This window comes from Myotis daubentonii, chromosome 3 (assembly GCF_963259705.1).
Source record: "Myotis daubentonii chromosome 3, mMyoDau2.1, whole genome shotgun sequence".
Taxonomy (NCBI): domain Eukaryota; kingdom Metazoa; phylum Chordata; class Mammalia; order Chiroptera; family Vespertilionidae; genus Myotis; species Myotis daubentonii.
Window position 1 is genome coordinate 61,751,557 of NC_081842.1, and position 19,979 is coordinate 61,771,535.

Below are 19,979 nucleotides of genomic sequence, written 5' to 3' on the forward strand. Positions count from 1 at the left end.
AGAGGCTGGCTGTACATGTGTGAGGATTCTCTTCAGGGCTTTATGGGAATATTTCCAAGTTCTTTCTTGGCTTGGAGTCTGGGCTCTGGAGCCAGACTGCTAGCATTTGAATCCTGACTACCATTCACTACCTGTGTGGTTTTGGGCAAGGTACCCACTGGAATCTCTGTATTTCAGTTCCTCATTTGGAAAATAGGGACCAGACTGGCACCTACCTGTGAGCATTAAATGAGTTAATATATGTCTGGCACTTGGAACAGTGTCTGGCATTTGGTAAGTACTCAGTAAATGTTAGTTTCCATCATCAACATATCATCCTCATTAGGTCGGAGACACTTTTTCAAAAACCATCTGTATGTAAATTACCTTCTACCCAAATCATTATTCTAACGTTTTATTAAGGCTATCCTGTATGATTACTGAATAAGGAAAGTGGATATATAATTACGGCATTCGGCCTCAGCAATTTCCATTGCTTTGGAACTGGCAGATCATTCCTCCCAATTTACATTCTGCAAAACTAGAGCAACTCTTTGCTCAAGGTAAATGGTTTTTGAGACACCACTTCTAGACACTGTACAAATCGCTTTCCTTTAAGCAAAGTTGGATTTTGCTATTGCAATTCTCACGTTCTGTTCATTTGATTAAAATGTAACATTTCCCCCATCAGCCCTTGATCAGCATTCGCATGTTACTAAGAGGAGAATATAGCATAAGGCTTAGGAAGAAGAATGCAGAATTCTTTATGGAGAGACGGCTACATTCAGTAACCAGTATGTTGCTCAGGAAGAGCAGAAGGACCTCCTGGCAGGTGTTGGGGGGGGGGGGCGGGGAGGGGCAGGCGGCGAGGACTCACCTGGCTGTGATAATAACCAGGCACGCCCAGTTTGCAGGCATCCACGTTGAGAGGTTCTTTCAGCTTGTTCATGACGCAGCACTGACGAGGCCAGGGATAGTCGGCGTCGTTATTCTCCGTCCGGAAGGCAGACGTGTATTTCTGCCAGTCTGATGGGCCGTTCACACCACAGCAACCGTCCTGTCGGCAGATGAGAGATACAGAATGCTCTTCCGTGGTCCTTATTAGGGCCATCAATGCAGCAACTGAGATTTTATGGAGGATGAAAATATAAAAAGTGTACCATAGTTTACATTTACTACAAGTGCCTCAATGAGAGCTGAAGGTATCGAGAACTTACCTTTTAGAGTTTGTAAAATATTTTTATATTTATTACTTTACTAGCCCTGAAGGGGTTTTTTAACATTTGATAGGTCATTTAAACTCTCTAAACCTCAATTTCCTTCATTGTAAAATTGGGATAAATAAAGTACCCACCTCATAGAGCTGTCATGAGAATTAAATTAGTTAATACACTTAACATGTTTAGTATTCTGCCTGGTCCATAGTACACCCTCAATAAATACTAATACTTAAGAAATACAATACTAATATCTATATACAACAATGTGAGAGAGGCACAACTAGGCTCATATTACATATGAAAAAGTTGAGAATCAGAAAATTAACATTTCTAGTGGTGAAGAGATTATGACTAATTCTTTTTGTTTTACTTTTCTATATTTTTAACATTTTTTCTGTAGTAAATATGTATTACTTTTATAATGGGAGAAAATAAACTGAAAAAATAATCTAAGCTTGTGACACACAGCTGTGCCTCTACATAGGAAAGATCTATTAACACATAGCTAACTTCCTTACACTCTGGACAGAATTGAGGATGGAGGGTAAAACACAACTCATATCACATTCCTTTCATGTTGTAAATTCTGCTAGAATACTTCAAGGGAAGAAATGAAACCTATGGGAATCTCTCAAGTTTTACAATAAATATATTCAAGCAAACTTGGTGGTAAATCAACTACCTTAAAGCATGTCCCTTTTTGCCAGTGGATTATGGAAAATATCTTACCAAAGAAAATAATTATCCTGTATTTTGACCTGAGCATTTTTGGTAAAGATGGTTAAGTTAGAGTCAAGCGTATTTCAGACTGGATTTTAAAGAAGTTGGCAAATGGAATTTTCAAATGTGTGAACATTCACATTTTCATTTGAGGAGCTCAATTCTTGCTAACAAGAGAATGATATAAAGCGAAAAAGTGGCCAATGAATTGAAGGGCCAAAGAGGGTAAAAACATTATTGGAATGGGAATATTAAAATAAATGAAAGAAATTATAGAATGGAGGGGAGAGAATTCAAAGAAGGGGTGGAGGCCATGAGGGAGCTTACTGATGACAGACTGAAATGTTGGTGTTGGGGTGGTGTTAGGGGTGGGGGGTTGGGAGCAGTGTGAGTGTTAGGCTATGTAGGGGATAAGAATTTACATACGTACAGCCACGGAGAGGTGGTAATATTCTGAAATACTTGGATTTTTATAACATTTGAGGTAAACTTGGATATGCGGTAGAGACAACTGGGTGATCAAGTCATGACTCTTGGTCCTTAGCAGGCCTGGTCCATAGGAGTTGTGAGAAGGTGCTGAATAAGCAAACAGACAGTGACTGCCACTGGAGTTCACTGTGAGGCAGAGGAGCCAACACTTTGCATTTTAATATAAGTGACGCCTGAGTTCTAAGAGGCAAAGTGTGCGATTAATCTAAGTTTCTTGAACATGTCATTATCCCTATCCATGCAAGCTAATCAACATCATGGCTTGAAATGAATATAGATCCAGGGATCCCTCTGAGTCATGTGTACACCTCCTGTCCCCTGCTGGTAAATAAGAGCATCAGATGCACGTGCTGACGTCAAGTCCCTTTGTGAAGGAAATCCCCTTGGAGGTGTCGTCCCCACCCTGTGACTTCACTCCCAGCCATACAAACACCCCCTGGGGACTTTTCTGGGCACAAAATGGCATCTTCCCAGGATCACAGGTATTACCTGGAGCATAAGCCTGTCCCAGGTTCGGGTGACTCCGTTGTTTTTCCACTGGTCATCGTTGGTTGGAGGGCTGTTGTTTTGGTACCTCTCCAGCATCTGCTTCAGGAAGAGGTTGGGTGTGAACTACAGAGGGAGGAGGCAATACAATACAAGGGAAAGAGTTCATTAGCACACTTACCCCCAAGGAGGCAAAGTGACTTGCTCAGCCCATTGCTGGGGGCACTGAACACTGTCTGCTGGAGTAAATACTGTGCTCAGAGGCACTGACTAGGGGTAGGGGTGGGTATGAGGCTGCTCTGGGTGGCTTGGCTGAAGGCCCCATTAGGGAGAAATCCCCATCTTCAAAGAAATCTCTGGGAGACCAGGGTGGACAGGCATTGCAGGGTGGCTCAGGCCAGGGATTGGAGAAAAGAAAAGAAAGCAGGATGCTGAATTGAGAGTAAGTTTTAGATGTGGTGATTGGTGATTGTCCTATTGGGGAGCAGTGGCCATGGCACAGCGGTGAGGGGGTTACAAGGGGTTACAAGCACATGGGGTTATAAGCTTGGACCCTGGAAGTCACACTGCCTGGACTCAGGATTCCTGCCTTCGACTCACCAGCTCTGTAACCTTGGACAAGTTACTTTACCTTGTTAGGTCTCATTTTTTTCATCTGTAATTGACAATAGCGATAATACCCATCTCATAGAGTTATTATTGGGATTAAGTAAAATTATATGTTTTTTATTAATGCACATATTAGAGTGCCTGGTGTGGAGTAAGAGCTTAATACATGTTAATTATTATCTTATAATAATGATGATCTGCATGATCATTTTGATCTGTGCTGTTGGGATTTACTCACAAAGTCGCGTTGTGTTGCTGCCGTGATACAAGATGCCACTTCAAAGCCATAGACGATAAACATCAGAATGAAATACTGAAAGGAAAGCAAAAAAAAAAAAAAAAAAAAAAAGAGTTACATTTACCTCCAAGGGAAGACTTTTTAAAACAAATAATTGTTATGTTTTTTCAGTATAGAGGTGGGCAAAAGTAGGTCAACAATAATAAGAAATAATACAAGGATAAACTCTTTTTCATGTACTCACAACTGTAAGCCTACTTTTGTCCACCCCTGTAGAGTCATATAAATATAATCACCCCATTATTTATTTATTAAAGTTTTTTTTTAATTTTACTTTTATTGATTTCAGAGAGGAAGGGAGAGGGGGAGAAAGATAGAAACATCAATGATGCCTCCTGCACTCCCCCTCCTGGGATTTGATCCTGAAACCCAGGCATGTGCCCTGACCAGGAATTGAACTGTGACCTCTGGGTTCATAGGTCGATGCTCAACCACGGAGCCACACTGGCCAGGCAATCATCCAATTGTTCACATAGTTATTCAACAAACCCTTGTTGATCAGCAGCTTGGAGCAAGACTTGGTGCTAATCAGCCCAATTCTCTCCTTTTCCTCAGAGAACAAATGCTCACTGAATACAGAGCTTTCTCAGTCCAGTCTCCTGCATTTCTATTTTAACTGAGAAAAACAAATACAAGAGAATGAACTGATGTGTGTACACGTGTGTGTGCGTGTGTTTATGTGTGTGCGGCACGCATACACACATGTTGCCCTCACACCACACTGCCTCTACTTAGGTCTGGAAAATACCTAAACAACAAACGACCCCTGAATCTGGGACGATGACTACTTGCGAGAGTTCTGTGTCTGCTTTCCTCAGCCCTGCACACACACTATCAGACCTTGTGTTCTTCTGGGAAGGGTACCTCGGTCATGCTGGTGGGAGAACGCAGGGAACCTGTTCTTGCCCTGAGCACTAGGCCCAGAGGAAAGCTTTGGCTGGAGGGTAGACAGCAGGAGCACCTCCAGAGGCCTCATAGCAGTTTCCTCCCTGTATTAGCTGCTGTCTTGCTCTTTGTCAAGAGCTTGGCTGGCTCCTGTGAAAGAAGCTCAGGAACCCCTCGAGACTCTCTGGGAAGGAGGCACGGGGTGCAGATGTTTTCTGCGTCAGCCCCTGGTAGGGCGTCCTGCCCCTTCTCTTTGGGGGCGTGGTGAAGAGTGTTCTCTCCCCGCTCAGTTCTCCTGGCCGCGTCAGGCACACACGACTGGCCCACAGTGAGACAGATGCAGCCGAAGCATGTCTCTAGGGACATCTGTCCCTCCCCTACCTTTCCCTGCATTCCTTTCCCCGCCCTCCAAAAGTGGGGGCTTTTGCCTGGAACGAACTCACGCTAGGGAACCGGAGAATGTAAATGGTCTGCATTCCCTGGGTGCCAGGACAAGGTCAGAGCACAGGGGAGTGAACCAACAAGCATGTAAGCTGCCAGACTGGTTCCCTAAACGTGGAACTCAGGTCCGGCAGCCTTGGGGTAGGAGAGTTGTTTCAGGATGGGGCGTGGGGGGTGGACCCCATCACAGAGTGAGGAACGACTGTCTTGAGCCTGGGGGCAGAGAGTAAAAGTCTTAACCCAGTGCCCAGGGTTCTTAGGTCTGCTGATTTTTGCAAAATATCTCAAATTTACTTTCTCTGCAAAGGCAGGGCAGGTGTCTTGGGGCCAAAGAGCCTCTGTAGGTGCACAGAGTCAGAGCCTCCACAGGCAGGTGGGAGCTGAGGCTGTACCCTAGGCCGTGTGCATTAGCTCTTCTGGGATCCCTGGAAAGCAGAGGGAATGCGAAACACTGTAACGCAGGACAACACACAACATCATCGGCCTTGAGCTAAAGAGTGTCAGAAAAGGCTCAAGTTTTCTCTGAAAAATTCATGCATATTTTGTATTTTATATGCTAATCTTAAATCTTGTATTTTGTAACCAAGTTTTAATACTAATGCTACAGTAATATTTTAAATCTCTCATTGTGAAGAGAAAACACTCTAATTATGAAGTTCTCACTCTGTCCTTTGGCCTATGAACTCTTGGCTGTACCAGTTGGGTACATGCAGACAACAGTTGGAGAAGCACAGGTCTGGAGAGTATTCAACAGGGTCACCCCTGGGGGTCTCCCCTTTGGGTTCCCTGTACTGGAGTCTTCTGCACTTGCGATAGCAGAAGGCATCCTTGCCCCCACTGGGTCAAGCTTCACTGCAGGGAGAGTCTGCCCCTCCCTCTCCCATCTCACCTGGCACCCTCTGCTCCCCTTACCCCACCAAAGCATTGTGCTCAGGGAAGAAGAAACAATTCATCAACATCGGTCCAGGAGACAACTGTAGAGAGAGTTAAGGTCTTACCGCCAGAAGAAGTTTCCTGCTAGACTTTGCGATGCCCACGATGCCTAGCACGGACAGGCAGAAGAGGCAGATGCCAACGAACATGCCGATCCAGGCTGCCCCATAGATGTCATCATTGTCAGTGGCTTCAAGCAGTGGGTAGAGGCTGTGTTGGTCGGATACAAAGAAGATGCACTCGGCGGTCAGTGCGATGCCACACATCTGGGGGCAGAGGGGCTTCTGTCAGGCTGGTGGGAGAGCAGCATTGGGAAGGGATGGAGAAGTAGGGGGTAGGGAGGAAGAGAGATGGACTCTATCCCCTGCATAGGTTTCAGCAACTGATTCAAACTCATTGTCAGGAAATCAAACAGCTCCTTCCAGCCTACCAATTGGTTGCACGCCTCCATCCACATGTTGATCTCATTGCTATTTGGGGAAAGACCCCATTTCAGACCATTACAAAGTTTTGGGGGCATGAGCCACTCAAACAATGTCTTCATGTATGACAACAATCTCCCACCTCCACGACTATCATCCAAATTCCCGGATTGTGATATTGTAACTGGTCCTGGTCCTATCTATCAGTGCCAGCGTACCACTGAATGTTAGAGCTGGAAAGAACCTTGGTGATTATCTCTCCCACCTTCTGAGTCACACGGAGTCAGAAGCAGGGCTGGGCCAAGAGCCAGCGTTCCTGATTCCTATCTGCTCTCCCACCATAGCGTGTCCCCCAGCCTGGCCTCTCGGCTACTCTCACACCCCGAAGTGGCCCCTGTGTGATGAGAACAAGCAGACGCAAACATTTGCCCCCAACAGCCTTAAAAGCAGAGTCCCATGAAATCAAATGAAGGTGAAATAGGAAAGAAACACCAGAGCGGATGTGTGGTGGGAGTGTTTGGACGCCGACCATGACCAATGGGGCCCCTTTTACATTTCTCTGCTTTAAACTTAAGAAGGAAATATCTATTTTTTAACCTATTCTTTTGACATATTACATAGCTATATACGATTATTTATAAGTTAAATCTGAGCTAGTATATTTCACTAACATATTTCTTAAACTGAAGAAAAGATGTAGGGAGCCAATAATTATATCATTAATTTCCTTTAAACCTTCACTTTTAAAAAAATATTTTTAAAAACCAAGTTTTAGAGAAAGGGAGGGAGGGAGAGATAAACACCAATGTGAGGAAACATTGATAGGCTGCCTCCTGCATGCCCCCCACTGGGGATTGAGCCCATATTCCAGGCATGTGCCCTGACCAGGAATCAAATTGGCAACCTGTTGGTGCATGGGATGACGCCCAACTGAGACACACCAACCAGGGGAAAACTTTCACTTTTAATTGATCTAAAATCATAATTACAGAAAGAACAGAATAGTCAAAAAAAAAAAATACTCATTACTTACACCAAAAATCACATTTCCAAAAATCAGCAGGCCCTGAAAGCAACGAATGGTGGAGTTGTCTTTGGCCATCTTCAGGATTTCCCCCAAGCTGGAGACACAGTTGAGAATATTACAACTTAATAGGCACAGGTGACAAATACCACTGCAAGTTCTACAGCATGGCTAAGTCACACAATGGTGTTTTGCCTTTTCATTTCAAAGCATCCAAACCAAAGTCATGAAATCACTTAGCAATGGAGGACATTTGGTTACTAAACTCAGTAATCACTGTAATTTTATAAAGAAGAAAAAAAGAGTCAAACTAGCCAAGGTCTGATTAGTACTTTCAGGAGTTCTATAAGGTGTGGGATATACAGACTGCATACTTCTGAGTGACGAACTGAGGCCCCACAAGTCAACAAAGGCAGACCTGAGGGGGCGATGACTGGGTGGGGCTGAGGCTCACGGAGGGGCCTTGGGATGAAACCCAAAGGGTTGACCAGGGTTGACAGTTGGTTCCCAGAGGGACTATAGGCAGTTGTTAAAAACCATTATTTTCAGAATATTTTGTTATCTTCAAAAATAGTTGGCATTTGGTCTTTGGATTTATGAGCTTGTTTCTGTCTCATTTTGTTGGTTCGTTTGTGTTTTAGATTCCACATGGAAGTGAAATCAGAGAACAAATTGTTGGTTGCTAAAGGGGAGGGGAGAAGGGTGGAAAAGGAAGGGGATTAAGAAGGGTAAATTTCCATTTATTAAATAAGTCATGGGGATGTAATGTACAGCATAGGGAATAGAGTTGATTCTATTGTAAAATCTATGTACGGTGAGTGGTTACTGGACCTATTGTGGTGATCACTTTGTAAAGTAGATAAAGGTTGAATCACTATGCGGTACACCCGACACTAACATAATACTGTATGCCAACTATAATTAAAAAAATAAATTCATAAAACAGTATTTGGCAAATAAAAAAGCACATTGTTACCTTAGAGGAGTGGGAGAAAAGAGGGACTAGCACATTTAGTTCCTTCTACATGCCACTCCACTGGGCACTGTATATACAGTCATCTAAGTCTCATAACCCATTTAGGTAGAAACAGGAAAAAGGTGAAGCGGCTCATGTTGCAGATGAGAACACTAAAGCTTTAATTCAGGTCAACTGAGTTCCTGGCGTTACACAACCAGCACGTGCAAGAGCTAGGCTGGAGATTTTGGTCTGTGTGACTCCAGAGCTCAGGCTTAGTGCTTTGTGTGGCCCTGAAGATGAGTGGGCTCCTCCCTCCCCTAGGACTCTGGGAGGAACACAGGGTAAGTGTTTGGCTCTTGCCCTGGAATCACCTTGAGAAGAGCTATCCACATCTTTCAATGTTTTAGTCATTAAATTAATTAACCAATCACTTCATGCATTCATGCTTTAATAACATTGTATTAAATGATACAAGCTGTGTTTTGAGGTATACATAGAAATAAAATGTCAGGGAAATAGTTTTAGTCTAGGATTTTATGCTCTAGCAGGGAAGCGGAGATATCTGTCTAAAGAGTTATAATACAGCTAGGAAGACCTAAGTAGAGGTCCTGAGGAGGGGAGATGTAAGCCTTGCAGAATATGTATGGTTTTTGATAAGCAGACTAGGGGTGGATGGGTGACATTCCAGGTAAAGGGAAGGTGGAGCACTAGAGCCCAGAAGAGCCAGGAGCCCGTGAGATTGCAATCTAGTCAGTTTGGCTGAAGTCTCAGTTTGTGTGGAGATCAGTGGGAGACAAAGACGCAGCCCTTGCTAAATTTGAACTTCATTGTTATATTCCATTGTAAGTACTAACAACCTTCCAAGGAATCTTAAACATCTCCGAATATCTCCCCTTTCCCGTGCACCTGGGTAGCTGTGAGAGCTGAAGACTTAACATTTATGTGTTTTTGGCTCAGAATTGGGCACATACCGGGCCCTCCCTCAATGTTTGCTGAGTAAATAGAAGAATCTGGCCCTTGTTACAAGACCCCTTGGTGTAGTTTCTGCTTAGAAATGCCGTTCATTTATTTCTGCTTGGAAATGTCATTGCACGCTTACAATGCCACGCAAGCTTTCCCGAGATTGTTACACACCAGACGGGGGGAGCCCGAGGGCCCGGAAGGAGTTAATGCACAAACTGCACCCGGGGGAGCCTTACTCATGGAGCCGGGTGGGTGGGCCACATCGTAAAGCTCACCGCTGGTCTGCACAGACCAGTTGGGTTACCATCTGAACTTGATACATAAGTAAATAGACTGTGAAAGGTAGAAGTTCAGACAACACACGTATAGAGAGTAAAGGGCAAGTTTCTGGAGAGGCCAAATTCAGCACCATTACCAATCACTGCTGAGTAGGCACCCGTTTGCCAGGTGCAGCCTATTTGTGGTGATTAGTTGGGCTGAAAGCACAGAAAATGCACATTTGTTCTTTCAACAAAGTGTGATTATAAGCAACACGATTCAAGGCAAACATGACCGCACACAGGGAATAAAGGGGGAAAAAGGCCATGGAGAAAAGGAAGAAGGTCAGAGAGGGACTTTATGGTTTCAGAGAGGAGCGAGGGACCCTGAAAAAGGATTTGGCCCCCATGAGCCAATTATGTCCTGTAACACCCATACTTTCTCAAAGGCGATTCTGCCACACAGTTGTAAAAGGGGGAGAGACAACTGGATACTCTGAGAGATTGTAAGTCAGACTCAGAGTGGAAAAATGCTGACAAGAGAGGGAGAGGAGAAGGAAAGAGATAGATAGGAGCTTGGTTTGAGTGAAAAGAAGAGTGAGTTGAGAAAATCCAGACAAGCATGTGGTAGGAAATGCCAGGAGGCATGGCTGTGGGTTGATGTCTGTAAGGCAGGAGTGGGTCGATGCACAAGATACTCTGAAGTTGCAGATCACTAGATTTTTCTCCTTTTCTGCTATGCGTCCTCTTCTCCTTCAGGCCCTTCGCATCAGCGGCACATAATAACTTAGAAAGTCACTCTTGTTTTTTAAAGTAACAAAATGATGCTGAAAGCTGTCATTTAACAACCACATGCTCAGCACTTATGATCATCCTCTCAACAGACCTGAGAGCTGGTATTTTTACCAAAATCTGTATTAGGTTTCTGTTGCTGCTGTAACAAATTACCATGAACTTAGTGGCTTACAATGGAATATTACTCAGCCATAATAAAAGATGAAATATCTCCTTTGCACCAACACAGATGGACCTTGAGAATATTATGCTAAATGAAATAGGTCAGACAGAAAAAGCTAAGAACCATATGATTTCACTCAGATGTGGGATATAAAACTGAAACTCATAGACACAACAATGGTATGGTGGTTACCAGAGGGAAGGGCGGGCGGTAGAAAAGGGGACCAAAAATATGGTGAAGGAAGAGGATTTGACTTTGGGTGGTGGGCACACAATGCAATCAATATATAGATCATGTATCATAGAAATGTACACTTGAAATCTATATGATCTTATTAACCAATGTCACCCTAAAAGAAAAAAGAGAGGAAGAGAGAGAGAAAGAAAGAAAGAAAAAGAGAGAGAGAAAGAGAGAAGAAAGAAAAAACAACCAACTCACACAAATGTATTCTCTTACGGTCCTGGAGTCAGAAGTGTGAAATGAGTCTTGCTGGGTCAAAATCGAGGTGTGAGCAGACCTGCCCTACTCCTGGAAGGTCTAGGGGAGAACCTGCCTTGTTGTCATTTTGCAGATGAAGAAAAGGAGGCTTGAAGAGATCCCTTTGCTCAGCCACATTGCTAGAAAATGCAAAAGCTGCGATTCAAACCCAGGTCTTCCAGCTCCGGATCATTTCCTTAACATGTTGCAGCTTATAAAGGCCTGTCCCATAGCTAGTACTTTCAGTAGAAAAAGAAACACCTGGTCACTTCTTGGAACAGAGAGAGCAGGCACATTTCCCTGCTCAGGCGACGCAGCCTCTGCAAAGGGCAGAACCACCAACCAGGCCTCTCTTCAATTGCTTCCCCAGGATCTTGTCTCCTCAGCCCCTGACGCTGCACTAATGTTTGCACATTTCCCCCAAACCCACATGTTTGTTTTTCCAGGAAACCTGTCTAGATGTATATCACCCCCGCCCCCCGGGGACTGAAATCCTTGGATGTAAAAGGTACAAATGTAGAGGTCAATGTGAGAGTCCACGTTTCATGGCCTCTCCTTGGCCACCTTGTTTAGATGTGGTTGGTGTCTAAGGAACATAAAACATTTGTCCCCCCGACCCCCCAAACGGCCACAGACGTCAAGAGGGAGGGCGGTTGGGGAGCCGGGTCTAGGCTTCCGGTGCTAGGCTCACGGCCGTGGTCGCATAGTGCGCAACCTGGACCCGGCCTCAGAACACTGGATCCAGACCCCAGCCTGGCCCGTCCTTCCTGTGTGACCCTGGGCAATGCCCTCAGGGTCTACTTCCGCATTTATCAAATGGGTGAAACACGCGTACTTGAGGGGATTGTGACCACTAGGATGAAAGATGCAGAAGGGGTTGCCAACACTAAAATTATTTACCAACATAAGAAATTATGAATAATAACCAGGGGATATTTAAGAAGGACAGGGTATTAGGTTATGCTTTTGCTTTATGCACCAGTGACCCCTGGGGCCTAGGAGGGAGGTTCTGCATAAATGGCCCCCCACCAAGGGCTCCGAGGTTGAGGTGATGCAGCGCCTTCCTCCTTCCCTCTCCCCCTGCCCTGCGCTGCTCTGCTGGAGGGGCCTGGAGGCCTTCCCCATGTGTGCCCCTCTTTTTATTTTCCATGGGAGGGTTCACAGGGTTCATGGGGGGGGGGGAAAGTCTCTTTGGGAGAGAAAAAAAAAGCTTCCCAGTTGTGCGTGGGTTGTGGCCAGAGTCAGGCACCAGGCAGCACATCCTGTCCATATGGGAGAGGCCCCCTGTGCATTCCATCAGCATTCCTGAGCGGGTAACACCCGCCATCCGGCCTCATCCCTCTGGCTTTGGCCAGCTGATGCAGAGGTGAGCTTTGAGGTTCTGTCTCCTCTGATCCGGGGCTGTTTTCTCCTTGACGCAGACACTCCTCAGGGAGGACCCTGTTCTGCTGCCCTTGTCCCTTCCTTCCTCCTGGTATCAACCTAGGAAGGGCTTGTCCTGCGTTTCACTGCAAGAGTCTCCAAAGCAGGAGAAGGCACCGGGACCCTGTTTTATTTGCCTTTCTAGGTCCAAGGTGGCACAGTGCTTGCAACATAGTAGGCACTCGGTAAATTATTTTGCTAAATTAAAGGCCAGATAAAGTACATTTTTAAAATGTGTATTTGAATGGGTGAATGAATATATGCGTGCAATATAAACTTTGCCTAGACCAGTGGTCGGCAAACTGTGGCTCGCGAGCCACATGCGGCTCTTTGGCCCCTTGAGTGTGGCTCTTCCACAAAATACCGACTTCTGCGCATGGGCCACGAAGTTTCAGTCGCAGTGTACGTGCGCGCCCGCACGTGGCATTTTATGGAAGAGCCACACTCAAGGGGCCAAAGAGCCACATGTGCCTTGCGAGCCACAGTTTGCCGACAACTGGCCTAGACCTTTATTGCAGAGCTGGCTAGAGTATGGTGAGGTGGAAAGGACATGGGCTTTGGGCAGACCCGAGCTTGAATCTCAACTCCACCCCTTAACAGTCTTGTGGCCTCAGGTAGTTACTCAATTTGTTGAACTTTATTTCTAAATGGACATTGTAATGTTACAGAGTAGAAAACTTTGTTAGGCCTGCTTAATTACCTAGCCACCTCAGCAGCTTGACAGCCTGCGCAAAGCTTCTAGCCACCTGAGCAACGGCCTACAAAGAACAGACAGATTAAAATTAAGAATAGTCCTGACCTTTAAGTTGCCCAGAAATAAATAACAGGAGGATGATGAATAGCTTGGCTAAAACTACGCAATGAGCTTTTGTAACTTGGCTTTGCTTGCTATGGGAACCTGAACACGGATGTAGTTGTCCCCTTTAAACATTGGACTCTGCAGATGGTCGTGGCCACTTCTCTCTTGGGCTTCCCGAGTGGAGGAGCGGACACTGGCCAGTCAATAAAGGCTCTCTAAATTTTAATCAGTCTGGAGTTCTGGTCATTCTGTCGCTCGCACTCCACAACAGTAATATTTAACTAGAAGGGTTACTGTGAAAATTAAATGAGAATATATGTGAAATTCTAACACAATATTACCCGTACAATGTTAACTTTCTTTACCTTTGCCTCAGTTACTTGAAGCAGACAGACCAGAGCTAATAGACTATTGCATGGTGAAGGCACCGAAAACTAGTGGTTTAATTTTGTTTTAAAGCAGAGCCATATTTTCAAAAGGAATATGATTTCAATATGTAACTCTAATATATACAAATAGGTAAAAATCTGGCTGAAACGAGAGTAGGGAGTCTGGGCCTCACAGAGCTTCCCCTAATCAGCCCTAAATTTCCTAACCACGTGGCTAGCCCCAGAGTATTTGGAAACCACTATTCTAGAATGAACAGAGAAGAGACATGAAGGGAAGTTACTGAGCTCAGAGGGAAGTTACCCAAGAATTTAGAAGACACTCAAGAGTGAAGTTGGAAAACCCTGGTTGAAATGTGTAAATTGATATTACATAGTCTCTGCGTCAAAGACCCCCATCGAGGGGAAAGTTCCTAGGAAAAGATCCTGGAGAAGTGGGGCAAGTGAATTTACGCCCATAGCAGAGAGGCTGGAAAGGCCTCCAGGAAGGGCTGTAGCGCTGATATCCTCAGAGTAAAGGCAACATGATTTCTATGAAAGAAAACAATCAGGTCCGGCTAACCTCTTTGAGTTCTTTGACAGCTATCATATTTTTGTGCCTAGGCCAGACTAATGAACTTATATAGGTTAAAAAAAAAGAGAGAAAAACTCTGATAAAGTTTCACACCAGTGACTATTAAAAAATTCTGAATTTGTTGACCTTCTCGGAGAAGGAGAGAGGACAGAAGGGATGGACAAATGGGGTACATATAGAACATAAACTGGTGTCCTCTGGGCCTGTAGTCATAGTGCCTTAGAGGTTAATGATTTCTTGAGTTTTGTCTCTGCCTGCCTGACAAGGAAGTACCGAAATGAACACTATGTCAGGGTCAATTTTATTTGTCAACTTAACTAGTTGTTTGGTCACATACCAGTCTAGGTATCTGTGTGAAGATATTTTTAAAGATAGGGTTATTATTTAAGTCAGACTTTGAGTAAAGCAGATTATCCTCCACTACATGGTGAGCCTCAGCCCATCAGTCAAAGGGCTTAAGAGCAGAGACTGAGGTTTCCTGTAGAAGAGGCAATTCTTCCTCAAGATGGCAGCATAGAATCCCTGTGTGAGTTTCCAGTCTGCAGATTTCAGACTCGAGGCGGCAACATTAACTTCTTACTTGACTTTTCAGTCTGCTGGGATGCAGATTTCTGACTTGCCAGCCCCATAATCACATGAGCCAATTCCTTAAAATAAATCTCTCTGTCTGTCTCTGTCTGTCTCTTTCTCAGTTCTTCATAGAAACAGAATGGGATCCATACATATCCTATTTGTTCTGTTTCTGTGAAGAACCCTGAATCATACACCCCCCCCCCAATTTGGGTTGACTTCTATTTTTGATAGAAGCAAACATGATCATCCTCTGATATTTCCTGAGACAGTTTTACCCTTTCCTTCCAATTCCTACTGACAGCTCCTAACGCTGGCTCCAATGCATTCAACAGTTTCTGTTTCCATTCCACTCAGTGCGTCCTGGGTGAACTTCTAAAGCAGAGGTTCATAAATGACCCTACAGAGCACAGATGTTGCACCTACTGAGCCAACATGTTTTGAGCCAAAACCAAATAATTGCAGTCATTTCATAATTTGGAGAAAAATTAATGATCAAAATTTGTCATTTTAAGCATTTTTTCTCTCACAAATTTTTCTTAAATCTGGGTGCTTGTTACCACTTGTCTAGCTAGAATCTAGTTTATAAGTATGAATTTAGGCCAAATTGATTACTTAAAATTATTTTTAATTTAATTTATCAACACTTTGTCGTGTTCAAAAAAATCAAACCTGCCCTCTAAGTGCCAGACAATCAGTCTTGAGAGCCACTGTCCTAAAACACAGCTCTGATTTCATATCACTTCCTGCTTCAACACCCAGAAAGGCTCCCTATCCCCCTCATTCAAAGGAGAGCCCTGGAGAGCTCCCATTGTACCCACAGCTCTGCCACAGGACCCTTCTTACTTCCTGTCGCCAGATGGCTCCTCTTACCAACCCATTCTCTCTTGCGGACCAATCTCTTCAAATCCAGATTTCTCCTGTATTAGAAAATGTCTTGACTTTTCAATTCGTGGAGATATAACAATGCCTTCCCTTTGCCTGCATCTACTTTATTTGTCCAGACCCAACCATTTCATTCTCCTGGGAGAGAGGTTGGCCAACCTAAGCGATGAAGCTCATGCTCCTTAGCTTGCATTCAAGACCGTACCAGTCAGACTTCGAAGGGCCTGCTGCTTGTCTGCTGCTGCCCTGAGCGCCCTGATCCTGCGTCCAGGTTGTGTTTAGGTTGTCTCTCCCTTTGGGATGATCCCTTCTCTTATTTCTGCCTATGGAACGCTTTGCCATTGTCTGAAGCTCAGTTGAGAAACCTCTTCTTTCCCCAAGTGCCCTTGCCCTAAGCTATCCTTTCTTCCACACCTTCCTCTCTTTGCCGCCTCTAACAGCTCTCCAGACATGTCCTGTTTGGCGGATATGTGAGTGTGGCTTTTCTCCTCTGCTGGTTTCCGCCACGGCAATCTAACCTGATACTTTGTTAACTCTTTTCTTTACCAAAGTTTGTTTAATCAGTTATTCTGAACCCACAAAGGAATACATTACTGTACACAAAAAAGTCAATTTGACAAATAATTGCACTAAAGAAACAAAATTATAACCTTTCACATTAATTGATGAGTGACTCACCTGGAAACCAATGACTAACTCTTGGTAGCTTTTGTCTCATTCAGAAGGCACATGATTAAGAAGAAATTGAAGTGTCATTTGTCCTCGGGCATTGACTGGCCACATGCCCATTCATATCATGAAAGAATATTGGCTCTGACTGCAAATTTAGAGGCTTGGTAGTCAGCCTCCCTATTGTGCAGACGAGGAAACTAAGGTACCGAGAGGGGCGGTGGCTTGCTCAAGAGCATAGAAGCGTCATTGCAGAGTCTCTAAAGCCAGGCTTATACTGGATTTGTTGCTAATGATTCTCCCTTTATAAGTATGGATAGATAACTTATTTTTATCTTTCTTTAAAATTAAGAGATACTCCCAATGCCCTGCCCTTGAGCTTGCCCTTTTCCCTTACAAACAAGTTAAGCCACAAGGGGAGCCACATTACAAAGCTGGAGAGAGCCTTCCACCCTTGCCCTCCTTTCAAAGAATCTTCACTCTTCACCCTAATTTCTGAAATCCCACAATTACAGAATCACTCCTTTGCTGCTCCTGATTAGAATACAAACAGGACACATAACAGGGGCACACTGAGTCTCACAGTCATCAATGTCAGTGCCTTATTGTGAATGTTGTTATCAGACCCCTTCCTCATGTTTCCAAAGGGAGAGAGAAGATGCCATGAGACGGAAGAGACCCAAGGAGAGGGTAGGACCTAAAAAGACACACCTCATAACTCATGACTTGGAGCGTGGGGCCATCTCTATGGAAAGAGACTGACTCCTGGTAATATGATGTGTCTTCCTTCCCTTTAGCCCCCAGTACATATGAGTTGTTTCACACATGGGCTTTTCTGAAACTTGCCTGTTATTTTAAAGCAGCACTTCCCACATATGTATTTGATTTTCTTTTCTTTTTTAACCTGGCAGAGCTAGAAAGGATGCAGGTGGAGTGCTGTGAATTTTTATCTTTTTAATTATTTTTTAAAATATATTTTTATTAATTTCAGAGAGGAAGGGAGAAGGAAGAGGAGAGAGAGAGAGAGAGAGAGAGAGAGAGAGAGAGAGAGAGAGAGAAAGATAATGAGAGAGAATCTCTGATTGGCTGCCCTCTGCACTCCCCGAACTGGGGACTGAGCCTGCAACCTGAGCATGTGCCCCATCCAGGAATCGAATTGTGACCTCCTGGTTCATGGGTCAACATTCAACTCCTGAGCCACACCGGCCGGGCAGGGATGGGGTGAATTTTTAAAGGTGGGACCGGTAGAGGACAGAGGGCATAGTAGCAGCTGTCCACTTCAGAAATGACATTGTCCCCTAGTGAAAGTACGCAGCTCACCTCAAAATGTATTCCACACACGGAACAGTTCCTGGTGAGCCCAACCCTATAGGAAACTGCCCGGTGGCCTGGCACCAAGATGCTCTATTTGAATTACTCAACATCCGGGGAGTTCTTTTGCTCTGAAGAGTAGAGGTTTTTTTCCATGGGCAGCAGTTTTATTTCTTTTTTTTTTCTTGTGACTTCATTCAGTTGTTATATTATTCATATCTGTAGCGTTGATGTTTCCAGACACATTGAACAGGTCTAAAAACCATTGATTACTCACTACACAAATCAGTTTTCAAAGAATGAGTGAGACTCGCCCACCAAGAGTGAGACCATTTTTTTTTTCAAACTCATTACCTCTTGTCCTCACCTAAGTTTATTGGACCAAATAATACCCACCACACCTCAAACCTCAAACTCTACTTCATGCGAGAGAAATTTGGATTAACAAAAGAAAACAAAAGGAGAGGTAGGAAAGGAAGAAGCGAGAAACACAATGCGCTGTTGCCTTAGCCCGGAGTCTGAAACCCGGACGAGAGGAGACAGTGGTATGACTTAGAGGTGAGAATAAAAACGGGTGTGGAGGTTTTCTCTCAATTGCTGGTCTACTTCCATTTAGGGTGGGATGAGTCCCTGGGAATGATGAAAAGAGGAGCTTGTTCCAGGGCCAGAGCACCCTTCCTTTTTCTTCTTAAAAACTCTAAACCTGCTCTGACCAAAATGGTACCTAGCAGCAACAGTAGCTATTAAAATTCAAAGGATTTCAAGAAATAAGAATTCAGGTCTTTAGTTGTGCTAGCCACCTCTCAAGTGCTCAGTGGTGGTGGGACAAAAGTGGGTTCATAGTTGTGAGTACACACAACACAAGTGTTTATTCTTGTATTAGTATTTATTCATTATTGTATTATTTCCCATACAAACAACTGTGAGCTCACTTTTGCCCCACCCTGTACATTTAGGCCTGTAGATTCCCGTAGATCAGCTAATTATTGCAGAATAAAAATGACATTGCATAGATAAAGCAAATTTGTTGACTTCTTTACGGACACATTTATTAAACAGAATTGTTTGCAGAGAAGAAACCCAAGTAAATTATTTCATAAACCCCGTTCCTAGTTGGCAGAACCAAATGATTTCTGACAAGGAGACCAGAAAACTTGGTCTCTGCTAGGCTAAGGACTGATTATTCAGAACATGAGCAGTTTCCTGACATTTTCTTTTACTCTTCTGACTCCCTGAGGAAACTGGGGGTCCACCAAGGTGTCTGTCTGAGCTTTAATCAGGACATGCTGGTTCTCCCAGGGTTCTAGGATTTTCCTTGGTCTTTCTGTGAGGAAATCTGAGGTTGAAATCAGGGTGGAGGGAGGACAGCCCCAGAAGAGGTTTAATCTTAGTTCTGAGCACTGGGCAATACCAAAGGGTTCCAGAAAGCAATTTGTACAGTTGAAAATAAAGGGAACAGAACAGTCACAATGTTCTAAATTACAAAAAAAAGGGTGGGGTGGGAGGGGGGATAGGAAATTAACTCCTCTCCTCCCCTTCCAGACTGCTGGCTGCCCTCCTGAGAGAGCAGCCCGGACACTGAGAGCCCAGCTGCCTTCCCTGCAGAGTGAAGTTATTTTACTCACGGTGCCGGTGCCCTCGCTGCCTCTTCCTCCCGGTGCTGTGCAGGCCCAGTCTGCAAGCCCAGCTGGCTGGAGGCGCTTTAAAACCCCACAGCAATTCTTTGAACCTTCAGGACCAGGGAAGGATGGTCTGTGATTGGGAGGAGGCATCTCACATGGGCTGAGCCTGATGCAGCCTGAGCCTGCCTCCAGGTGGGAAGTAACAGGAAGTCTCCTGTCAGTAGACGTCTGCTGCTTTGGAATGTATGACTCTGACCAAGGAAAGCTCAGGGCTCAGCACCTCACTCCTCTGGACCCTCCCCGGGCTTCCCTCAAGCGCACTCTCAGGGCTTTTGTTTTTATGTTGGTTTGATTTGTTTTCATTAGTGTGATTTGGTCCTTTATTCTGCTTTTGGTGCATTAAAAGGCCTGTCTGTTGTTCTGGCTGCTCACAGTCATGTGGGTTCAAAAGGAGCTGTCTAGGGTCACGTCTAGTTTGGCTTTTGTAACTCGCAAATGCTATGTTTATGGGGATAGTCATTGCCCAAGTAATGCTCACACTGAGGCAGTCCAAAGCCTGAGGGGCAAGAGATCTGGGAACCAACAGATTGGGAGAAATTTAGGCACAGAGAGAGTGCTCAAG

At 44.5% G+C, this 19,979-nt stretch overlaps 1 protein-coding gene across 2 annotated transcripts in view; it reads right to left on the minus strand.

Moving 5' to 3' along the window:
- UPK1B (uroplakin 1B) overlaps positions 1–19,486 on the minus strand; it is a 28,363-nt gene extending 8,877 nt beyond the window's left edge. The window contains exons 1-6 of one of the 2 annotated variants that reach the window (XM_059687777.1): positions 19,357–19,486; positions 7,516–7,603; positions 6,126–6,326; positions 3,742–3,816; positions 2,898–3,020; positions 857–1,036 (exon numbers count right to left, since the gene is read on the minus strand). In XM_059687777.1, coding sequence (XP_059543760.1) covers positions 857–1,036; positions 2,898–3,020; positions 3,742–3,816; positions 6,126–6,326; positions 7,516–7,584 — 648 coding nt within the window. In that variant the 5' untranslated portion in view covers positions 7,585–7,603; positions 19,357–19,486. Of the gene's footprint in view, positions 1–856; positions 1,037–2,897; positions 3,021–3,741; positions 3,817–6,125; positions 6,327–7,515; positions 7,604–17,744; positions 17,982–19,356 lie in introns of those variants that run through there. The other variant, XM_059687776.1, reaches the window with a different exon arrangement.
- Positions 19,487–19,979: the final 493 nt, after the last annotated feature.